Genomic DNA, 20,203 nt, shown 5'->3' with positions numbered 1-20,203 from the left:
CTGGCAACAGTGTGGGGTCACCTACCGCTTCACGACCCCCTATCACCCCCAAGGAAACGGACTTGTTGAGCGGTTCAATCGCACTCTAAAAGGGATGATCGGGGGATTGGAAGAACCCCTCCGTCGCCAGTGGGACGTGCTGCTGCCGTGCCTCCTCTTCGCCTACCGGGAGGTCCCACAGAAGTCCCTAGGCTTCAGCCCATTCGAGCTGCTCTATGGGCACCCAGTACGGGGGCCACTCAGCCTGATCAAAGAAGGCTGGGAGTTGCCTCCGGCCAAGAGTCCTCCAGATGTCTTCCGGTACCTCCTCACCCTCCGCAACCAGTCCCAGCGGTTCAGAGACCTAGCGAAAGCCAACCTAGAGGCCAGTCAAGAGGACATGAAGAGATGGTATGACCAGAACGCCTCATCTATTGAATTCGAGCCGGGGCAACAGGTCTGGGTAATGTCCCCCACAGAACCGTGCGCTCTCCAAGACAAATGGACGGGACCCTTCAAAGTAATCGAGCGCAAGGGACCCGCCACCTATCTGATCGATATGGAGTCCGCCCGGAATCCGCTCCGAGTCCTCCACACCAACAGACTGAAACCCCACTTTGCACGAACAGAACTCAGCCTCTTGATGGCCACAGACAACGGGGTTGAGGACGACTCCGAGCCTCTCCCTGACCTCTTGCGGACCCAGGAGCAAGACGGCTCCATGGATGGGGTCCGACTCTCGGAGACCCTCTCCCAGGAACAACGCCAAGAGTGCCAAGCCCTCCTATCACGGTTTGCCAGCCTGTTCTCCCTCACCCCAGGTGTCACTTCCTGGTGTGTGCACGATGTGGACACCGGAGACAGCCCTCCTATCCGCCACCGGGCCTACCGCGTACCTGATCGGGTACGGGCCTGCATCCAGGCGGAAGTAACTAAGATGCTCACGCTCGGGGTCATCGAGCCCTCCGACAGTCCATGGGCCAGCCCGGTCGTACTGGTCCCCAAAGCAGCCGCCCCCGGAACCACACCCGAACTCCGGTTCTGTGTCGACTACCGGGGCCTGAATGAAGTCACCAGAACGGACGCACACCCCATCCCCCGGGCAGATGAACTGGTCGACCGAATGGGCGCTGCCCGCTACCTCAGCATCTTCGATCTAACGGCAGGATATTGGCAGATCGGCCTCACACCCCGAGCACAAGAACGTTCTGCCTTCTCCACCCCCGATGGCCACTATCACTTCACGGTCATGCCCTTCGGCATGAAAAATGCCCCAGCGACGTTCCAACGGCTCGTCAATCAGGTCCTGGCGGGGCTCGAAGAGTTCAGCGCCGCCTACCTGGACGACATCGCTGTGTACAGCCACCACTGGACCGAGCACCTCCACCACCTCCAAGCAGTGTTGCAAGCCCTTCAGCGAGCTGGCCTCACGATCAAGGCCAGCAAATGTCAAATTGGACAAGGGTCAGTGACCTACCTCGGACACCAAGTGGGAAGCGGTCTAGTGGCCCCTCTTCAACTGAAAATTGCCGCCATCCAGAACTGGCAACCCCCTAACACTCAAACTGAGGTGCGAGCCTTCCTGGGCCTCACGGGCTACTACCGAAGGTTCGTGAAAGACTATGGTACCATCGTGGGGCCTCTCACCGAACTCACGTCGAAAAATCAGCCCAAGAAGGTGAACTGGACCCCAGAGTGTCAAGCGGCCTTCGAACAGCTAAAGGCCGCCATGTGTTCCGCTCCTGTACTCCAGGCCCCAGACTACAGCCGGGAGTTCGTCGTCCAGACGGATGCCTCCGACCAGGGCATTGGGGCGGTCCTGTCCCAGGTGAACACCGAAGGCCTTGATCAACCGGTGGCCTTCATCAGCCGGAGACTCCTACCACGGGAGCAACGCTGGAGCACCATAGAGAGGGAAGCCTTCGCTGTGGTATGGGCCCTCAAGAAGCTCCGACCCTACCTTTTTGGCACCCACTTCCGGGTGCAGACTGACCACCGACCCCTGCAGTGGTTGATGCATATGCGGGGGGAAAACCCAAAACTGCTACGCTGGTCCATCTCCTTGCAAGGTATGGACTTTACCGTTGAACACCGGCCTGGGTCTGACCACGCCAACGCGGATGGCCTGTCCCGGTTTTTCCGCCTCGACGAAGAGAGTCCCCAAGAGGATGGGTAACTCTCCCCGCCTTCAGCTGGGGGGGACGCATGTTGGACAGGCCACATGACGGGCCGCTCTCCCCCGGCTCGACCAAGCCCGAGCCAGTCATACAAGCACCACACACCACCATTGCACGTCCTACGTCCCCTCAGGGACACCTGCCCTCGAGCATGATAACCTCGTGGGTCCGATCCACGGCCGACCCACGCGCCCAGCCCGGGCCGCCATCTTGGACACTTCGCCACGAGGCCGCCTGGCCCCCGATCGACCTCAACCCTGGGCCTAGCCCGGCCTCAGACATTCCGGCACCACCCTCCACCCAGGAGGCGAGCGAGCTACTTGGCCAGTCAATGGGAGAAAGAGGTGTCGATGGTTCTCCCCCGGCCAGTGCCGCTCGCCCATCGCCTCCCCGGGCGCTGGCTCCACCCCCCTGCTGGGTGTCTGGACTCCCTCATCCCGGACCTCCCGACCTCCAAGTGCGAGGGTCCGGACATCAAAGCACGCCAGCCCTATAACTGGGGCAGCTCCAGAACAGGAAGGCAGTTGTATCTTGGAGTCGAGAGACGAAAGAAGAACTCATCCTGGACGGACTACTGGCGCTGCCGTAGCTCTGTCCTGTGCACCATCATCCTGCCTGTTGGCGCTGCCACAGCCGTCGTAACCTTCATCCTTCACCGTCGTCCGGATCTGCTGGCGAGGCCGCGGACCGTTGTAACTGTCATCTGCATCGGGACCTGCTTGGCTTCTCCACGGCCCGTCGACCATCCATCATCCATATCGGGACCTGCTTGGCTTCTCCACGGCCCGCCGACCACCCTTCATCCATCTCGGGACCTGCTTGGCTCCTCCACGGCCCGATCAGCAACCACGCCGAGCTCGAGGATTGAGAGCTATTGAACTCATTGGTAACTAAGACTGTCCCGCTACCCTTTTCCTCAACCAGAGATCAGAACCGAGGGGACCCCTGAGTCCAGACCTCCTTGTATTATATCAACGTAACCTAAGAAGTGCATATAAAGTCTCGTTAACCTTCAATCTTGTGTGGTGTCCGTCTGTGGGGGGGAAGTTACTTATCTGTACAGTCGTTGGAGACGGCTCTCCCTGGAGACCTCTCCCCGTAATCTCGGCCGACCCTCCCGGTCCGTCTAACACAATTCCTTTGACAAATTATTTCAGAGTGAAGATGCCACAACCAACTTATCTACAGATAACATCTTCCAAATGAGTTTGGGCAAAATCCCAATCCATTTGAGCCAATTCCTTGCCACAACTCTCAGACAACACTTATATTGCATTTGAATACACGAAGACCTGGATTCACAGATAAATCTCCATCTATTTATTTATTTAAAGGATTTGTAGAGCAACTGGTTACTCCAAATAGTGTCCCCGCTCTATGCAATAGCACCATATCGTGGTCAGATAGAGTCAGAAACGGTTAATGCCCACTCGTTCTTCTAACTCAGCCTAAAGATCCAAGTCTTGACGTTTTTGCGGAACCTCGCCTCTGAAGGTTCAAGTCTCAGGTTCAGTGGCTTTAAAATCCACAGCTTGGTTGCCCGTAGTTTAAAAGAGCTGCCCGCAATCGAACTGGGGACTCTTGGGATCACTGCCAAAGCTGCCTCTCTGGATCTGAGATGTCTAGAGGAGATAAAAGCCATAAACAGGGGATAAAGGTAGCCAGGACCCCTCTGATTCAGTATCCTTTGCGCAAAGCAGAGTGCTTTAAAAGAGACTCTATGCTTAATGGGGAGCCACTGTAGTTCAGCAAGACCCAGACTAATGGTAAGCCATTTCTGAACTCTCCGTAACATCCGGGCTGCTGCATTTTGTGCTCTTTGAAGCATTCCGAGTCTGTCTTTGTTGACTCCCAAATAGAGCACATTTCAATAGTCAAGCTGGTACACCAAAAGAGCTTGTATTACCATCTTTGTATCTTTGTAACTGAGTCTGGTATAAGACCTATAATCTTCTTCAATAGCCTCAGCACTCTGAAACAAATGCCCACCGTGACCTTGATCTGACTTTCAAATGATAACTGCGCATCAAAAAATGATGCCCATTATTTTCACTTTCGATTTAAGGAGCGGAGTAGCGACCAGTTCCCAAGGCCGCCATGCGAAGGACCAGACTGAAGGCTGTTTCCCGAACACCATGACCTCTGTCTTGTCTGCATTTAATTTCAGACAGCTGGCATGCATCTATTTTTTCTGATTTCTAGCCGCAACCCTCAGACAGCCCTGATATCACTACAGAACATGAATTCCGCGATCTACAGATACATTCTAATCTATTTTGGTCGATTATTGGCAGCAACTTGGTGACAACCCTAATGTAACCACAGAACATCTGCATACCTGGGTGCAATCAGGGTTTCATTCTGTTCTTTCTCTTAAGCAGGTATTACATAGACACGCCTTCCCTGCAGCTCCTTGGTACATGAGTTTGCAGGCCAAAAAGTTAAAATTCAATCATTGAGGAATCCATACACTCTGACTGAAAAATGTAAATATTCAGGGCTAACTCCACATCTATGTGACTTGAAGATGTATGTACCGCATATGTATATATATATGTATGGGTAGCAATAGAAAATCCAGAATTACTTGCCTGTCAATATTTGTTTTTATATTTAGTCCTCCATATTGTGTTACATTGGTATCCTGGGATCGATATACATGGTACACACTAATGTCAAGGCTTGATTCTACGAGCATTACAACTTATCTTCAAGGGTGGGAGCATTTCTGTCTTGGTACCAGATAGTGTGCCACTTACCATCCCCATCCCAACTGGAGCTTCAAGCGCGGCAATGTGCCCCCCACCCCAGGCATCTGCACTGATCTCTATGCTCTTCAACACATATGCAGCACTGTTAGCTGCTATTGTACAATATTCTGCCTTCAATGTTTACTTACTCTGACAAAACCCAGATTCTTGTATGATTGGACAACTCTACTGGCACAGCTCCCTCTGATTTTCAAAAGTTCCTTTCAGTCTTGGCCAAATGATTGTTGGGAAACTTCCTGAGACTTAGTTTAACAAGACATTTACTTCTGAATTGGGCACAATACCGGTACCAGTATATTCTGCACACAAATGCAATGTCTCCTGCTTTCTGCTATTAAAATCTTTGAGGAAAATGCTTCCTTTCCTGAAGCAAGAAGCCAAAAAATCAGGCATTTGTTTTGCTCAGATTGGAAACGTTCTCCATTTTGGCCAAACATGTGGCTGATAGGTAGAATTTAAATTATTTCTAATATGGCAGCAAGACTCTTACTAGATTTAAGGAAGCATGATACTGTAAAATCCCAAATAGCCCCATTACAGTGGCTGCTGGTAGGCAAATGCAAAAAAACAGAGCCATTGGAATTATGCGGCATGGGAGCGCCACATTATGGAGCAGAGTTGCGGCAAGAAAGCGCAAATTATGAATTATAATTTGACAATTTTATTGATAGTATTGCTTCATTATTTTGTCATTTTACTGTCCGGGCAAACATTTCACATAATTAGTACCAGTTCAACAACCAAATTCAGAAAAAAGCAACAGAAAGATAACCAGTTAACCTTTGCACAGGGCCTTCCACTGCACGTGAATACATGTTGCCATGTTTTTAGTAAAGTTTGATCTGTTTGAGCCACCATCAACTTTTCTTTGGTCAAATTGGCAAATTATGCACCAGATGATGGATTATATGGCAAACACTGAAAATCCATAATTATGCAAAAAGAAAAGCTGCAGCCGTAAAATTGCATAATTCCAGTGGCTCTGCTTTTAAAGGCCTCTGCATTGTTCATCGGGCCGAACATGCAACAAAATCTGAATATATTTAAACAAAAATAAATTGTATGTGTACTCCTTGACAGATCCATTTATACCTCCTTGGTCAACCTCTAAGTAAGAGAGCAAGACAAAGAGACAAATTGTTTTCCTTTCCCTGGAATTCTTTTCAGTTAACTGCAGTTCCTGGCTGACATCTTTCCTGTTTGTAGGACACTGAAAACATTCCTGTTCTCACACAAGTGTAAATGTCTTGGTCCCACATCCATAAAGCTTTGGATAAACAGGAACTGATGCCAGTGTGTGTTTGTTGTCGCCCCATATAGCTTGAAGTCATCACATCTGGGGCAGACAAAGCTATGAGTGGAGTTGCATAGCGCCACCTGGTGGTGTTGGGGAGGTATTGCTAGGGAAAAAGATACACTGGATCCAGTCTGGTGCCTTAAAGGTGCATGATGAAGGTGGGGCACAAGACAGGTCCTTTGGTGGCAGAAGATGCTGCCTTTCTAAAGGTGGAAATGTTTGGAAGGGGGAGTTCAAGGTAGAGGGGACAAGCTAAGGGCAGGGAGATTGGGATGGAGATAGAATAATATGGCATGGATCAATCCTGTGAGTACCCACTTGCTTTATCCTCCTATAGGAACCCCAATGAGGCGAACGAGCATGAGAACAGGTGGCCCTTGTATAATCTGAATGACCAGCAGTTCATTGAACTCAACACCAAGCCCGTCCAAATCCACAGCGGACTGCGCGTGCAGATGTGCACCTTCTGGAACCGGTTCCTCCCCAAACTTCTGAACATGACAGGTAAACACCGCCAACACCTGCCCGGCAGGTCCATGCCTTGCATCTCATGTCACCGCTTGTGCATAACTCATTGCATCACCATAGCCATCTGTAGAGCTCTGTCCCAGATTGAGATGCTCCAGAGGTTATCAAAGGCGTGGAAGAAAAGCAAAGACCCTGTACATAGAGGAGAGGTGTGATCTAGAGGCTTGTAATGAAGAAGGATTCTGTGACTAAAGAGGGGAGGCCCAAGGGGCAGGTGTAAGTAAAGGAGCACAGAAGCAGGTGGGGAACAGAGTACAGGAAAAGTAGTGCAGTACAGATCGAGCAGTGCAGCACGGGTGAGTGCATGACTAGTGAGTTATAGAACAGTGCAGTACTTGTGATAGAATGACAGGTGAGTGATAGAAGAGTGCAGCACTTGTGGGAGAATGACAGGTGAGTGCTAGAACAGTGCAACACATGTGAGTTCATGACTAGTGAGTGATAGATACAGCAGTGCAGCGCTTGTGAGAGAGTGACAGGTGAGTGATGATCCAGTGCAGCACAGGTGAGTGCTTAACTAGTGAGAGATACAGCTGTGCAGCACTTGTGAGGGAATAACTGGTAGAGTAGTGCAGCACTGAGAAGGGCATCTCTCATGAATGAATGACCGGTGAGCGATAGAGCACTGCAGCACAGGTGAGTGCATGACTAGTGAGTGATAGATACAGCAGTGCAGCACTTGTGAGAGAATGACAGGTGAGCGATAGAGCACTGCAGCACAGGTGAGTGCATGACTAGTGAGTGATATATACAGCAGTGCAGCACTGTGAGAGAGTGACAGGCGAGTGATGATGCAGTGCAGCACAGGTGAGAAAGTGACTGGTGAGTGATAGAGCAGTGCAGCGCAGGGGAGAGAGTGACTGGTGAGTGATAGAGCAGTGCAGCTCAGGTGAGAGAATGACTGGTGAGTGATAGAGCAGTGCAGCACAGGTGAGAGAATGACTGGTGAGTGATAGAGCAGTGCAGCACAGGTAATAGAATGACCGGTGAGTGATAGAGCAGTGCAGCTCAGGTGAGAGTAACTGGTGAGAGCTATATCAGTGCAGTGCAGATGTGAGAATGACTGATGGAAAGGGGAGTACATGGCAGAGGAGAGCAGGGTAGAGCAGTGCAAGGCTTAGCAGTGCAGTGCAGGGTAGAGGACTGCATGGCAGAGCAGTGCAGGATAGAAAAGTGCAGGGCTGGGCAGTGCACGGTAGAGCAGGGTAGAGCAGGAGAGAGCAGTGCAGGACAGACCAGTGCAAACCTAGGGCTGCATATCAGAGGGCAGGAGAGACACGTGTCAGAGAGAAGATTATTAGACATGAGTGGTGGGGAGAGGAGTTCTTTATAGCAGAGTGGGGAGCGAGGGATCAGCACACAGGAGTGTTAGTGCAATGCTGGAGAAAGAAGTAGAGAAGGGGGAGATGTCAGAGGCGGGGAGATATGGGTGCAAGAGGACAGAGTGCTGCACTGTAGTAGGCGTGCGGTGGACGCTAGACAGGTGAGTACAGGGACAAGGGTGCTATAGAGAAAGAGGGGTCTGTGGAGAGCAAAGGGGGTGCATCATAAAGGAAGGCTGGCAGAACCTCTACGCTTTGGGGGCATGGCACTGACTGACAGTTTGCTTGCTCTGTGATTGGCATACCTGTACACGGCTGCTGACGCAAACAGTAAATCACACTGACACAGGTGCATCCCGGCATGGCACACTACACACGGTGTGTCTGTGCCCCGACAGCTGCCTCGTGGGATAGTACTCTGCATGTAGCACTAAATGCATATTATCTGATTCTGGCACTGCAGGCTCCTTATTGTCTCTGCTACCTCCTAGTGTATGTCTTCTCAGCACTTCACGGTCTCCAAAAAAACACCCTATGCTCAACTCTTGAGAGTACTGTCAGGGTATGTGTTTTTACAGTCACCAGGGGATCTCCTTCAGCCAATGTGGAATGTTTCAGCATTAGCCACAGTCTTGCACACACATTTGAACACTCCTGACATCTAGTGGCTGGGTGCAGAATAGGCCAAAAAGTTCTGCAAAAACTACAATTGTCCCCTGTGTCATTGCTGTAAACACCAGAACACCCTCTGATTCAAAAACATCCTCATGTCTCTTAGTTCTCCATTCCACTCAGTCAAGGGATCTTGAGCCGAAAATAATTTGGAGCTACTTCTGCAACAACAGAACATCACAAAAGTAGAGAGCACAGGAGACAATTCACAAAGGCATCAATGAGTAAGTATGTGAAGTAGCAGGTCAGTAATACTGCGTCAATTACTCGTAAGTGCCTTTGTAAACTGCCCCCTAAATATCTAAAATTGGAGTATTCAGAGAACATTCATATACAATTAGTAGAAACAGAAAAGTCTGCGCCTTCCTTACAGTTCTACTAATCTGAAGCTGGACTTTTTGGGTCCAGTTCAGAGGCGTTTACGAGTTTGTGTGGCATTACTCCTTTAGTACCATTTCAAGTACACGTAATGCTGTTGTGAATGGGCCTCAGAGGCTTCATTTGCATTGAGGGCAGATGCAGGCTCTACAATTGTATTTGATTTTGTGATCAGAGGTGACCTGGCTATTCTGTCACGCTGGCACTTTGCTTGCGGCCTGCAGGTTCGGGAGCTGCTTTCAGAGCAGGTTAGGTTTCCGCGACATGACCACAACCCGTGGACCCATTCTCGTCACAGGCCCCTGCAATGTTGTGGCTGTTTTTCACTATCTTAACAGGGCTGATTTTGGTTCCCTGTTTAGTGGTGTATTGTGATTTCTTTTCCCTTTCCTGATTATGCCAAGGTGCTGGGCCACAGAGAGCTTACCTTTCAAGTTGTGCCACAGCTGCCGTTATAAGCATGGGATCAGTGTTGTCATCAGCTTGAGAGCCTGTTGTTTGTCATCAGATCATGGTGAGCGTGTCAACGCTTAGGATAGGTTCCCAATCAATGCTCTAAAGGTGAAAGGAAACCATAAATAAAAGGGCTTGAAGGACAGAATGCTCAGATTATTTACCGGTAATCTTCATTAATCTGAGTCGTTGTCCTCCTCGTCGTTGGAGGCAGAAGCTTTATTAGTAAGGACTGGGATGAAGAAGATAGATGGGGAGATAATGGTGTACGTAACCCAGTGGGGATTTGTAATTGCCAAGGATCTCAAGAACCAGCTTGTACGCACAAGCCTAAAATGGATTCTTCCTTGGCGATTCTGGAATCAGGCGCATGTGTGTGAGAGCCACCTTCATTAATATAGCCTTATAGCCCGCCGTAGTGGGCTATACCGGCTATTAAAGGCCTGTTGAATCGTTAAAGGCCCGAGCCGAAGGCGAGGGCCTTTAACGAGACAGCGGGACTTTAATAGCCGGTATAGCCCTGCTACGAAGGGCTATAAGGCTATTAGAACATTCTGCCACTAGAGGGCAGAATGTTCTAACAAATAAAACAAAGGGTTCTCGAAGCTCGAGGGGATATAAATCCCCTTTAGCTTCGAGAATCCTTTGTAGAACATTGGAATGTTGCTCTGCGGGCCTTTACCGGCCCATAGAAGCAGGGAGCACTCCATTGTCTGCAATGGAGCTCCCAACATTCCAATGTTCTAATACGGAGTAAAATGGGTCCAGCAGTGAGTCTGTCTCACTCCCATCAATGTGCCGCAGGCTCTTCTTAGACCATATCTAAAGCTGAACATTTGTTGACCCAAGCCATGGAAGAAAGGTACCAATTTATCAGCACTTTCAGATTCAACATTGGCTGCAACCTTTTCTATACAAAATAACTGTTGACGTCGAAAGAGAGGCGCATGAATCGAGAGCACTGGAGACATGCTTTGTTGACTTGGAAAGCATCACAGTTGAGAACAGTTTATGCCACACATTTTAGCACTTGCGGTGTAGAAAATCCTTACTTTAATGGTTCTCATCGAAGTGGAGGCGGTTCAGCCGACAGGATACACTGATGATGCCTGCCTTAATTAACTGGATTCAAACTGTACTTACGAACTTTAAAGAACAGTTGGGCCATATGCGCAGAGCACCCACATCTAAGCAGACGCTTAGGCGCCATTTTGTGAAACGCTATTTCTCTGTGAATTGACCAAGATGCAGGATGGCCACACTTTCCATCACTAGTGCAATCTCTACCTGACTATTGGTTCATTGCACAGTAGGTCATAATGTGCTGTGTGTGCTGCCAATGTAACCTTTCGCAAATAAGAGAGCACTCTCTTTTTTTTTTTACATCTCTGCAGTAACTTATTTTATCACATGTTTTCCAAAAAGACAGGCTTGGTTTACCCTGCAAGCAGTGCTAATTTTGAGCCAGAGGTCTCCAGAGGTGGCCACAGCCACTCTTTGTGGGAACTGGAACTTATTTTTCTGCATCAGACATTTACTGATAGCAACAGAGGAAAAACGAAGCAGAGAGACAGAGGAAGAGACAGACAGGACAGCCAGCACAAAGGGAGAAAGCAAAGAGAGATATAAATGAGCAGGGAGTGTCTGGTATTGGGTTTACCAGGCATAAAGTGGATTCGGCACACAGACATGTAATTGCACCAGCCTCTGGCTTCTGTCCAGAGCTCTGGGCACCAACTCTCATTCGTTTACAAATCAAGCACCATTTGCAAGTATGCTGTCTGCAGGGCTGACAGGCCCATCTGTTTCCCACCTCCTGGAAGCAAGAGTGGTAAGAATGATGGTGCCAGGCCTGACTCTTTGGATGGCAGCCCTGTCTCTTTTTCCTTAATCATGCAGCATATCTCAGCGACTCGCTAGGATAAGCTGTGAAGAGGAAACCCAAACACTTGTCAGGCTTGTGTTTATTATCTGCGCACCATATTGTGCGCGCTGACAGTCCATATTCTTTCCTATGAGTGTGTTAAAGAAAATCTGCTCTCCAGCTTATTTGAAGTCTGAACATACTTATTAAGCAAAATGCAATATCGCTATGCAAACTTCAAATATTCCCCCTCAGAGCAGATAAGCAGCTAAAGCTGTTTGCACCCCCCCCCCCTCCCATTACATGGCCAGGGGTTGGACATTTTGCCTTAAAAAATTTAAATAAACTACTTATGAGAAAAACATAGATAGCACCAAAGAGGCACAGTTTACATGAAGGCAGAGAAGAGATTCAGGATTGTATGATGGTATTCCACATGCATTTAGCACGCATGCCTTCTGAACCCGTCATTAGTACGAATGCCTCTTGAGCACGCCTTCGTTCAGCATGCAAGTCGTTATAACGAGTTGCCTTTATGGGGCGCTAGATTTTGGAATAGGTTTACTTACCATACACACTTCAGTCTGCGCAACAGTAGGGAAGGTGTTGGACTTTAAATCAAACGCCGTTCCACTAATGTGGCCCCCTAAAGCAAGTGGTTCTAACGACTTGCTTGCTGAACGAATGCTTGCTAAAGAGGTGTTTGTAATATTGCTGGCACCATAAAGGCACAGCGTGATTCAGGCTTCATCCTAAAGGACTTTTCACGAGATACAGACATAATAAGTTTTAGATGCTGAGCTAGGAAATACAAATCCTCTCTTAGGATTGTCAAGAAAAAGGGTGAGTCTAATACTTCAGAGGTGAAGCAGCCTGGGCAACCATGTTTGACATGGGCATAAAATATGGCCTCAGCTAATACAGTATTTTTAAAGAAAATTTGTGTGGTTTCTCAGGTGTTTGGCATTTATTGGAAGATCGTAATTCACAGGTTGCAGAAGCGATCTCAGACATGAAATGCACAGACTCCCTACAGCCCTGTTATAGGGGTTTCACCCCTGAAAAAAAGGCATAGAGGGAAGTTGTGGGTAGAAATATTTTCACAGCCGATTCAAACATTTTTAGCTTGAGTGTTAAAAGTTCAGAATACCTTGACAATTTAAAGCATTATCTCTTTGAGTGCTGCTTTGTCAATGAAATGCTGAACATATTGAATTTGTCAAACAAATACAGAGCTCTCCAATACATATTCCACAATCACAGACATGTTCTGCTTGGTGAGTTTTGTCATATTCATAAAGGGATAAATGTCTGATTTATTCAGCATTCCGTCCATCAATTGTTTGCGTAACGTATTTATAAAGGGAGCGACAGCAACACATTGCATTGTTTCAGCTACTGCTTCAATAAATAATAACTTCTTTATAGGGTCTTCAGATCGCCTTATGCCTTCAATTGCATCAGCTTTGTAATGTCGTCAATATCACTTAGCCAGCAATGAGCTATTGTCGTGCACCGCCTGATGCCAAACCCCTGGCACCAAAACCTGGTACAAAATGGAAATTACACCGAAAAGTCTGCAATATGGTCCAGGACTCGCAGAATGTAAGCCTTCAGCTCACACCTTTAATTCTGGAGCGGTCCTTTAATGACAGGTATAGCCTGCTAAGGCGTGATATAAGGCTATAATTGTGTCCAATGCATAAAGAAGATCTTTCAACTCTCTCTCTCTACTGCTGTTTCAATAAGAGGGAAATAAAGAGACCAAGAGGGAATATCCACAGCTCAGCCTCTCCCACCTTAAAACAAACATTTGCAATGCAATAGGTCTCGCATTAATGAAAGTTTGAGCTATTGGCATTGTAAATGACAATATCTTCTATTTATGTGTTGTTTTTAAAACAGATAAATAAAAGGCATTGCCATTTACAATAACAATAGTTTAAACTCTTACAAATGCGAGCTCTAAGCAATAAAATCCGGATTAAGGTGAAATAATAAAAAATGGCACATTAGGGGAAAGATAGTGGTACAATAACAGTGAGAATACCAACAAGTAGTGGCAAGAGTAAAGACAAGAGAGCTCTGAGCCACCTGGCATAGTAAGGTTGACCCTTTATGCCACCTGTAACCTCCTGTTTGCTGCTGTGAAGCCACCGGAGAATAAGTATAAACTACAAAATAGTAACTTACCATCGTGGCTAGTGAATAATCTTTTTTTTTTAAACACTAACAAATGCGTCCCTTAAAGATTTAAGGGGCGACCCTCTGGGCGCAGCTATATCAATCGCTACAGCGAAATTCTTTAAATTAACAACAATATGTGCTTCACTCCTTTTTCATGAGGTTAATAACTTGAACAGTTCCATGATAGTTCCTTAAACGTTTATTATTTCAAACGTATATGAGATCCATTTAAATGTTGTACATCACATCAAATGCATTCTTATTTCAATATGTCATGATCCCAATGCATTTCGTGCCAGTGGCACTTCATCTCGGATCTTTTTCCGTTATATAGATGACATTTTCGTGTTGTGGCAGGGCCCTCACGCAACTTTAATACAAGAATTGGATAATCTGAACAAAATCAATCATCGCGTACAATTCAGTCACCAAGTCCATGAAAAATCGATTGCTTATCTTGATGTTTTACTTCAAATTGAACACAATAAAATTACCACTACTTTATACAAAAAATCAACGGATCGGAATAACTTATTACATTATAAGAGTTTCCACCAACCATCACTCAAGAATAATCTGCCGATTTTCACAATTGTACTGAACTAAACGAATTGTGTCAGAATCTAATGAGTCCAAGGTTCAAATACAACAAATGATCCAACTTAAATCTTTAAGGGACGCGTTTGTCATTGTTTCACATTAACACCTCTAGGACGACGCGGTGATACCTCCGTGGCACGTTTCAAAAATTCAAGAGTGGATTGATCACGCCTGTGCACAGTCAAAAAACCTTACTTTTGTTTTTTTTTAAACACTAAAAAGGGTCCATGGCCATGAAGTTATTTTAGTTCCCCCCTGCTGGAGCTATTTAAGGCCAAGGTTCTTAATTCTTAGGCCCACCTCAGGCTGCTTTATCTCATCTTCCCCACTTACCGATTCTACACTCCACTCATGCAATTTCTTTTTCATTCCCGCTCTTTCCAGGTCCCCTCCTTTCTATTCCTCCCCCTTTTGCCTTTCTCTCCAACTATGGGTCAAAGTCTGACAAAAAATAGGTTGAGGGTCTCAAAAAAAGAGTGCTGGTACTCATCACTCGAAAACCATGTCCAAATGAAGCACGCCCACTGTAAGCCCGTTCTGTTTCTGCTGCTGGCTCCCCAACTCTTAAAAAAGGGGTAGCAGGGAAAAAGGGGTAGCAGGTCCATGGCACCTACTCTATATTATGACATATCAATTTCCACGTCCACGCCTCGTCGGGCAGGGGTAGTAAGCGCTATAGCAAACACAAGGAGATGATGGACGAGGCGCTGAAACTTTTCAGACCCTCACCCCCAGTCGCTATAAACATGCAATTTGGTCACCACGGCCTTAGGCTCTCAAGATGCACACCACCTCATGTCTCAAGTCTATGGCAAAATAACAGCTCTGTTACCCGTTACTTATTCACAGACTTATTCACAGACAGCCACCAAGAGCATCCTTCCTCCACTGTGGTGACGCTCCCTCCATTTAGTTGTAGTAAACTACCCAAAGAGTCTTCTAAAAAATACCTTTCAAAACACCCTTCAAGCTTGTGAATTTTACAAGCGACTGTACTGCTTCCCTGAATAGAGCGCCACGCAGAATATAAACAAGCAGGATGATGCAAGGTTGACAGTTAGGAATGGACCAAAAAAAGGTTCGGAGGTGGGGCTGGATCACATATAAATGAAATAAGAGGAAAATATTTTTTGTTATCTAATCCCGTAAAATGGGACCAAAAATAGACACCTCATTTGCAATTGGATTACAGAGTGCGGTTTGATACAGTGGATAGAAATACCGACATATAACACAAACAGACTAGAGTGCGTACCTCCCAGGGCTCCCGAGTATGCCGCGATGAGGGTCTTCATGACGAGCCCCTGGCTGCTCTGGTGTAGAGATGTTAATGCGCAGGAGGAGGGTCTAACTCTGTTGCCACCGGCACAGCTTCTTCCCTGACCTAGCAGCCGACGCGTCTACCTTTATATCAACTCTGGGGTGTTGGGGTGCATCAAACTCGTGCGGGGTAAATTAGTTGGAGGGGGAGCGGTGTTCTGCCAGCTCTTTCCTCGGTTCACAGACCGTCCCCGAAGGGCATATTTTACTTCAGCTTGGCACAGACTGTCGGCGTGCGTGATGTAGAAATGCCATCTGTGGTGCCTGGCAGCGCCTCTGCCGTACCTCAAGACGAGAGACGTCCCCTCAGCCACATTCACTGTGGTATGTCCCAGCAGGGACTTGGCACACCTGCAGGGTGCAGGGCCAGCAAGATTGCGCTTCGCGTGACCAAACAAGGTGGAAGCGTGGACTGATCCTGCGCACCTAGTGGCACGCATTGACCTCCATCTACCGTGTGTAGCATTCTGTGAATGTTTGTAAGCACACCAAGTAATGAAAAACAAGAGCGCGCACCGGGGCTGGATATTGTAAAACACATGTCGCCCCTGAGATGCGGGAGCTGCTGGTGGGCACGCGCGGTTGCGAGCAGCAGCATATGTTTCCAATTATCGCGCCCGTGTCTGGGCACGATAATTGGAAACATATGCTGCTGCTATGCGTAACAGACACCAATAGGCCAGGGGCGGAGCAATGCGCCCGCCTTTGGCCAATTGCGTGCAGTCTTTTTTAAAAATGACGCACGCAAAGACCAAAAGCGTGGACCAAAAGGAATCGCACACGCACAAGCTTGTGCGATTCCTAGGTCCATTTCCAAACCCCTACAAAAAGTCTCTTGCGGCGCTCGCGCGCGGCGCTCGCAATGCTGCGCACTGCACCGCTAGGCGCGAGACCTAAACAGCCAATACCCTTGTCAAGCACAAAAAGTCATGGCTAATAAAGTTCCAGACAGATGTTAAGTATGAAGGGGCTGTGGCTGTCTTATAGAAAGGGCAAACTTCTGCACAGACATTCATGGCTCCGAATATCAGAATTTATTCCAGGATTGTAGGTGCATTAGGTAAACATCCATTTAATGTGAACAGGCTATTAGGCGAACTAGTGAAACGTGAAATATCTTCAGTAATGAAAGATGCCATCCATTGGAGACCTCAAAAAGCATGGAAGCAACAGCTTATAACCAAAATCACGTGTAGTTAGTGCCTCTGCGATTGCGACAAGTACATCAGGTAGTAGCCCAGCACGGCGAGAGGCAGCCAATTTGATGGATATGACATAGCAGACACAGCACTGCTATGTGTCTCTAAAACTGGCTTGTTGCTGATCCACATTGTTTCAGCATGGATGAGATAACCAGTGCTTCAGACATTATGCGCATGTCTGCACATCCTTTGCATCCATACCCATGCATCCATCTTGATATGCCTCGTTTGAGCGCATGGTAGGATTCTTCTCTGGAATGCAGATAGTCTAGACAAGGGTAGTATGGCTTTCACGTAGCTCCAGAGTTTAAAGTAGCTCACGGCAGTCCTGATGGAGGCAGAAGGCATGTATATAGACAATGTCATACTGTATATGGAAACAGCATTGTGTGTCTGTATGTACTTCATTTAACACACACAAGACAATGTGCTCCCATCCAGCCTGAAAACATCAGTCCAACACAGGAAAGGATGTAGCGCTTGGTCATTATTTAGAAAAACAAAAGCGCGCATCTTTTGGAAGGGATTAAGAGGAACTTCCTACAGCAAAATGACCTGCCCCATTTTAGTAGCTTAACTAACTCTTACCTGAACCCACAGAACCTCCATCTGCAACCACCCAGAAGCCTGTCAGAACGCATATTCATTGCTGCGGTCACCTCCAAATTGTTCATTGAACTGCAAACATTTTGTATAGACTAACAGTTTGCTGTCCTAAGAAGATTACACCTACTGCATTCATAGCAGCCTAACATAAAGAATATGGCTAAAAAACCAAGACAAAAAACAGGTCTTGTCAGTGACAGAAAAGCTGGAAACTCTGGGTTTTTAACTCACTAAGTGAGTGTTAAGGATTTATTTGAAAAACTATCGGCCACTGTCTTTCTGTGTGTCAATATGCAAAGCTGAAATACTTTATAAACAAAACGTTAACATTAGTAAGTAATATGACTTTGGTTGCAGCAGACGTGGGAGCAATAGAAAGGGCAGAGCATGAACAGTGAGTTGCAAAGTAGTGGGAAAAAAAATAATGTTGTCTCTCAGCTAATCTATCAGAATTATCTTAAAAGTTTGCCAAGAGAAAAAGATCAGTCTTACCCAAACTAATGTGGGTTTGGGAATGTGGGTAAGAGAAGAGTGGATACTGATCTGTCTTCTGCATAAAACATTAAGCACACCAACCACTTTCATCAATCAACACACACTGGTCGATGCAAATGCTGGCCCGAAGCTTTACCCTGAACATCAAATTTAGCACCAAATCCATCTATATGGAGGCCTTGGCTCAAACCATAATCCTAATCATCATAATCAATGTCACAAAATCTACAGCCCATAAAGATCTAAACTACTAAACCCAACCCCTTCAGAAGCACTGAGAAATCTTCTGCCCTTAAGATGCAGAACTCCGTACCTTCCACTGACCAAGCTGATGCCGACCTGTGATGAGGGGGCTCGCATAGGGCACTCCTTCGAAAAGAAATATCCTCAAACACTCAACATGTAAGTGAGCCCCCTAATCAAACAAAAGAACCATTAATATATTCAGGGAATCTACCAACTCAAGCATCATCAAAAAATAGCCACTCTCAATCTATCAGCAAAGTGAGGATCTTCTATTATTCTGCTAGTCAAAAATCCACTAATGCGGTAGGACAAAGCCTGACCCATCCTTGTTTCACCGTCCCCTATCCTCATATATACTTGCAAGTCTTCCCATTTGTATACCACTGAAGCCAAGGATGTTAGGAGGCTTGCTCTAAAATAACCGAAGACTTTAAGACACCAAAACACATTACATGGCAGCCTGCATTAGCGCTTCTCTTCAGCTCTTGCAGCTGATATCACAAATATGGTCAGTGCTTCCCTCGCGCAGAGGATGCGACCCTGAGCACTCTCAAAAATGCATTCAAAACTCCACCGAATCCGATAGCAGACATCATGAATTACAAGGTGCTCCCAAAGCTACCTGATTCCAGCAAAAGATTGGGAAGGATAGTGAAAAAGCAACAAAGCTTGATTTGGGCTTCAGATTAAAAAGAGGTACTTAAATCACTCTGGTAGATATTGGGGAGGGGTGCCGCACCACCCTGGGTAAAGAAAAGCAAACCACACTCGTAATCTTTGTCCTTTCATCAGCCTATTATACTGTGGGCCATATTATTCCTGTAATAAAAGCCAAAAGACTGGGGAGGAGTGACTATGTTTTTCAAGGTCGTAAACAGTGGAACGACTTAGACCCCAAACTTCAGGCGGAACCCGACCTCCTTCAATTCAAGAAATCCTGAAAATGGAACTAATCAGGATCGCCTTTGACTTTGTAGCTGTGACTCAAGAGCTGCAATTCAGGAATGTCAGATAGAAGAACCTTCTTTACATGCTGTTGGACTCCATCCTTGTCTAGCTCTCTTCCCCGTCGTTATATCTTAGTATGTGGTGATACTGTAGCACTACACAGCATTAGATAAGTGAAAAAGAGACTCCTTGCTCCATCTCAGTAGATCCATATATGTGGTATGACTCGTTTGAATGAAACACAAAATATAAACATTACAAATTTAGGGTCAAATGGCCATCAAATGATTCAATCTGGAAATGCCAACCTTTGGGAATAAATGTTCAGTGATACTTTCCTTTCTTTACTATAGCTTATCTTTTTAGCCTTTTTTTCTTTTCCGGTTCCCTGCACGCAGCAGGCTTCGGGGAGGATCGCTTAACCAGAGACCATCAAATCTCTGGCGATCCAGGATGGGCGATCAAACAGAGAAAAGACTGTAAAAATTTGACCCTGTTGTCTGATAATTGTCGTTTGGCACTCTACGAAATGTGTCACTTACGACTACTTTAAAGCACTCCTGCAAGTAGATTCTCTAGATTGTGTTGAGAGGGTAAGTTTCTCTATAATGCTTTTGTTAAGGTGCCAATGTATCCATTTGCGGGGACAAGAGAGGGAACAAGGTAGTACGGGTGCAAGTTTTGAAGTTAAAAAAGTTTGACACATTAGCGTTTCTCTTGATGGAAGAGCAGCAAATAAAAAGTCCAAACCGGAAGTTACATAGGTCACCCCTCAGCTTTCTTAGGCCTTTGCATCCACTTCATAGGAGTCATTATTCTCACAGTCCCTACTTAGGTGATGAAGGTTGGCTTCCTGATTGCCCCCTACTTAAAGAAGAGGTGGAGAATGCTATATGTAGTTGGTCAATTTGACTACGATACTCCAGTATACCCTTTATAATAGTTAGCTAAAGCCAAACAGCCAGAGCCCATTTCATAAAAAGGAAGGTGACTACAGCTGTATTCCCAGAGAACATACCACTCACATAGATATTCAAAGCCCCAACAAGGCCACCCATCCGTGCATTCAGTGAGCACAACTGTTGGGATTGTTAGGCCATACAGATGTTTATGTAGGAAAATTGTTCTTAGAAACAATTCAGGTTAAGTGCATGCCTC

The 20,203-nt window shown here is 46.7% G+C and overlaps 1 protein-coding gene across 8 annotated transcripts in view; it reads left to right on the top strand.

Moving 5' to 3' along the window:
* Nucleotides 1-20,203, top strand: part of ACHE (acetylcholinesterase (Yt blood group)) — a 157,756-nt gene that overhangs the window by 116,316 nt on the left and 21,237 nt on the right. For all 8 annotated transcript variants that reach the window (XM_086945926.1, XM_086945927.1, XM_086945928.1 and 5 more), the window contains exon 3: nucleotides 6,562-6,728. In XM_086945926.1, the coding sequence (XP_086802052.1) occupies nucleotides 6,562-6,728 (167 nt within the window). The remainder of the gene's footprint in view (nucleotides 1-6,561; nucleotides 6,729-20,203) is intronic.

This window comes from Lissotriton vulgaris, chromosome 12 (genome assembly GCF_964263255.1).
Source record: "Lissotriton vulgaris chromosome 12, aLisVul1.2, whole genome shotgun sequence".
In the NCBI taxonomy this organism is placed as follows: Eukaryota; Metazoa; Chordata; class Amphibia; order Caudata; family Salamandridae; genus Lissotriton; species Lissotriton vulgaris.
This window is presented reverse-complemented; position numbering and strand designations above follow the sequence as displayed.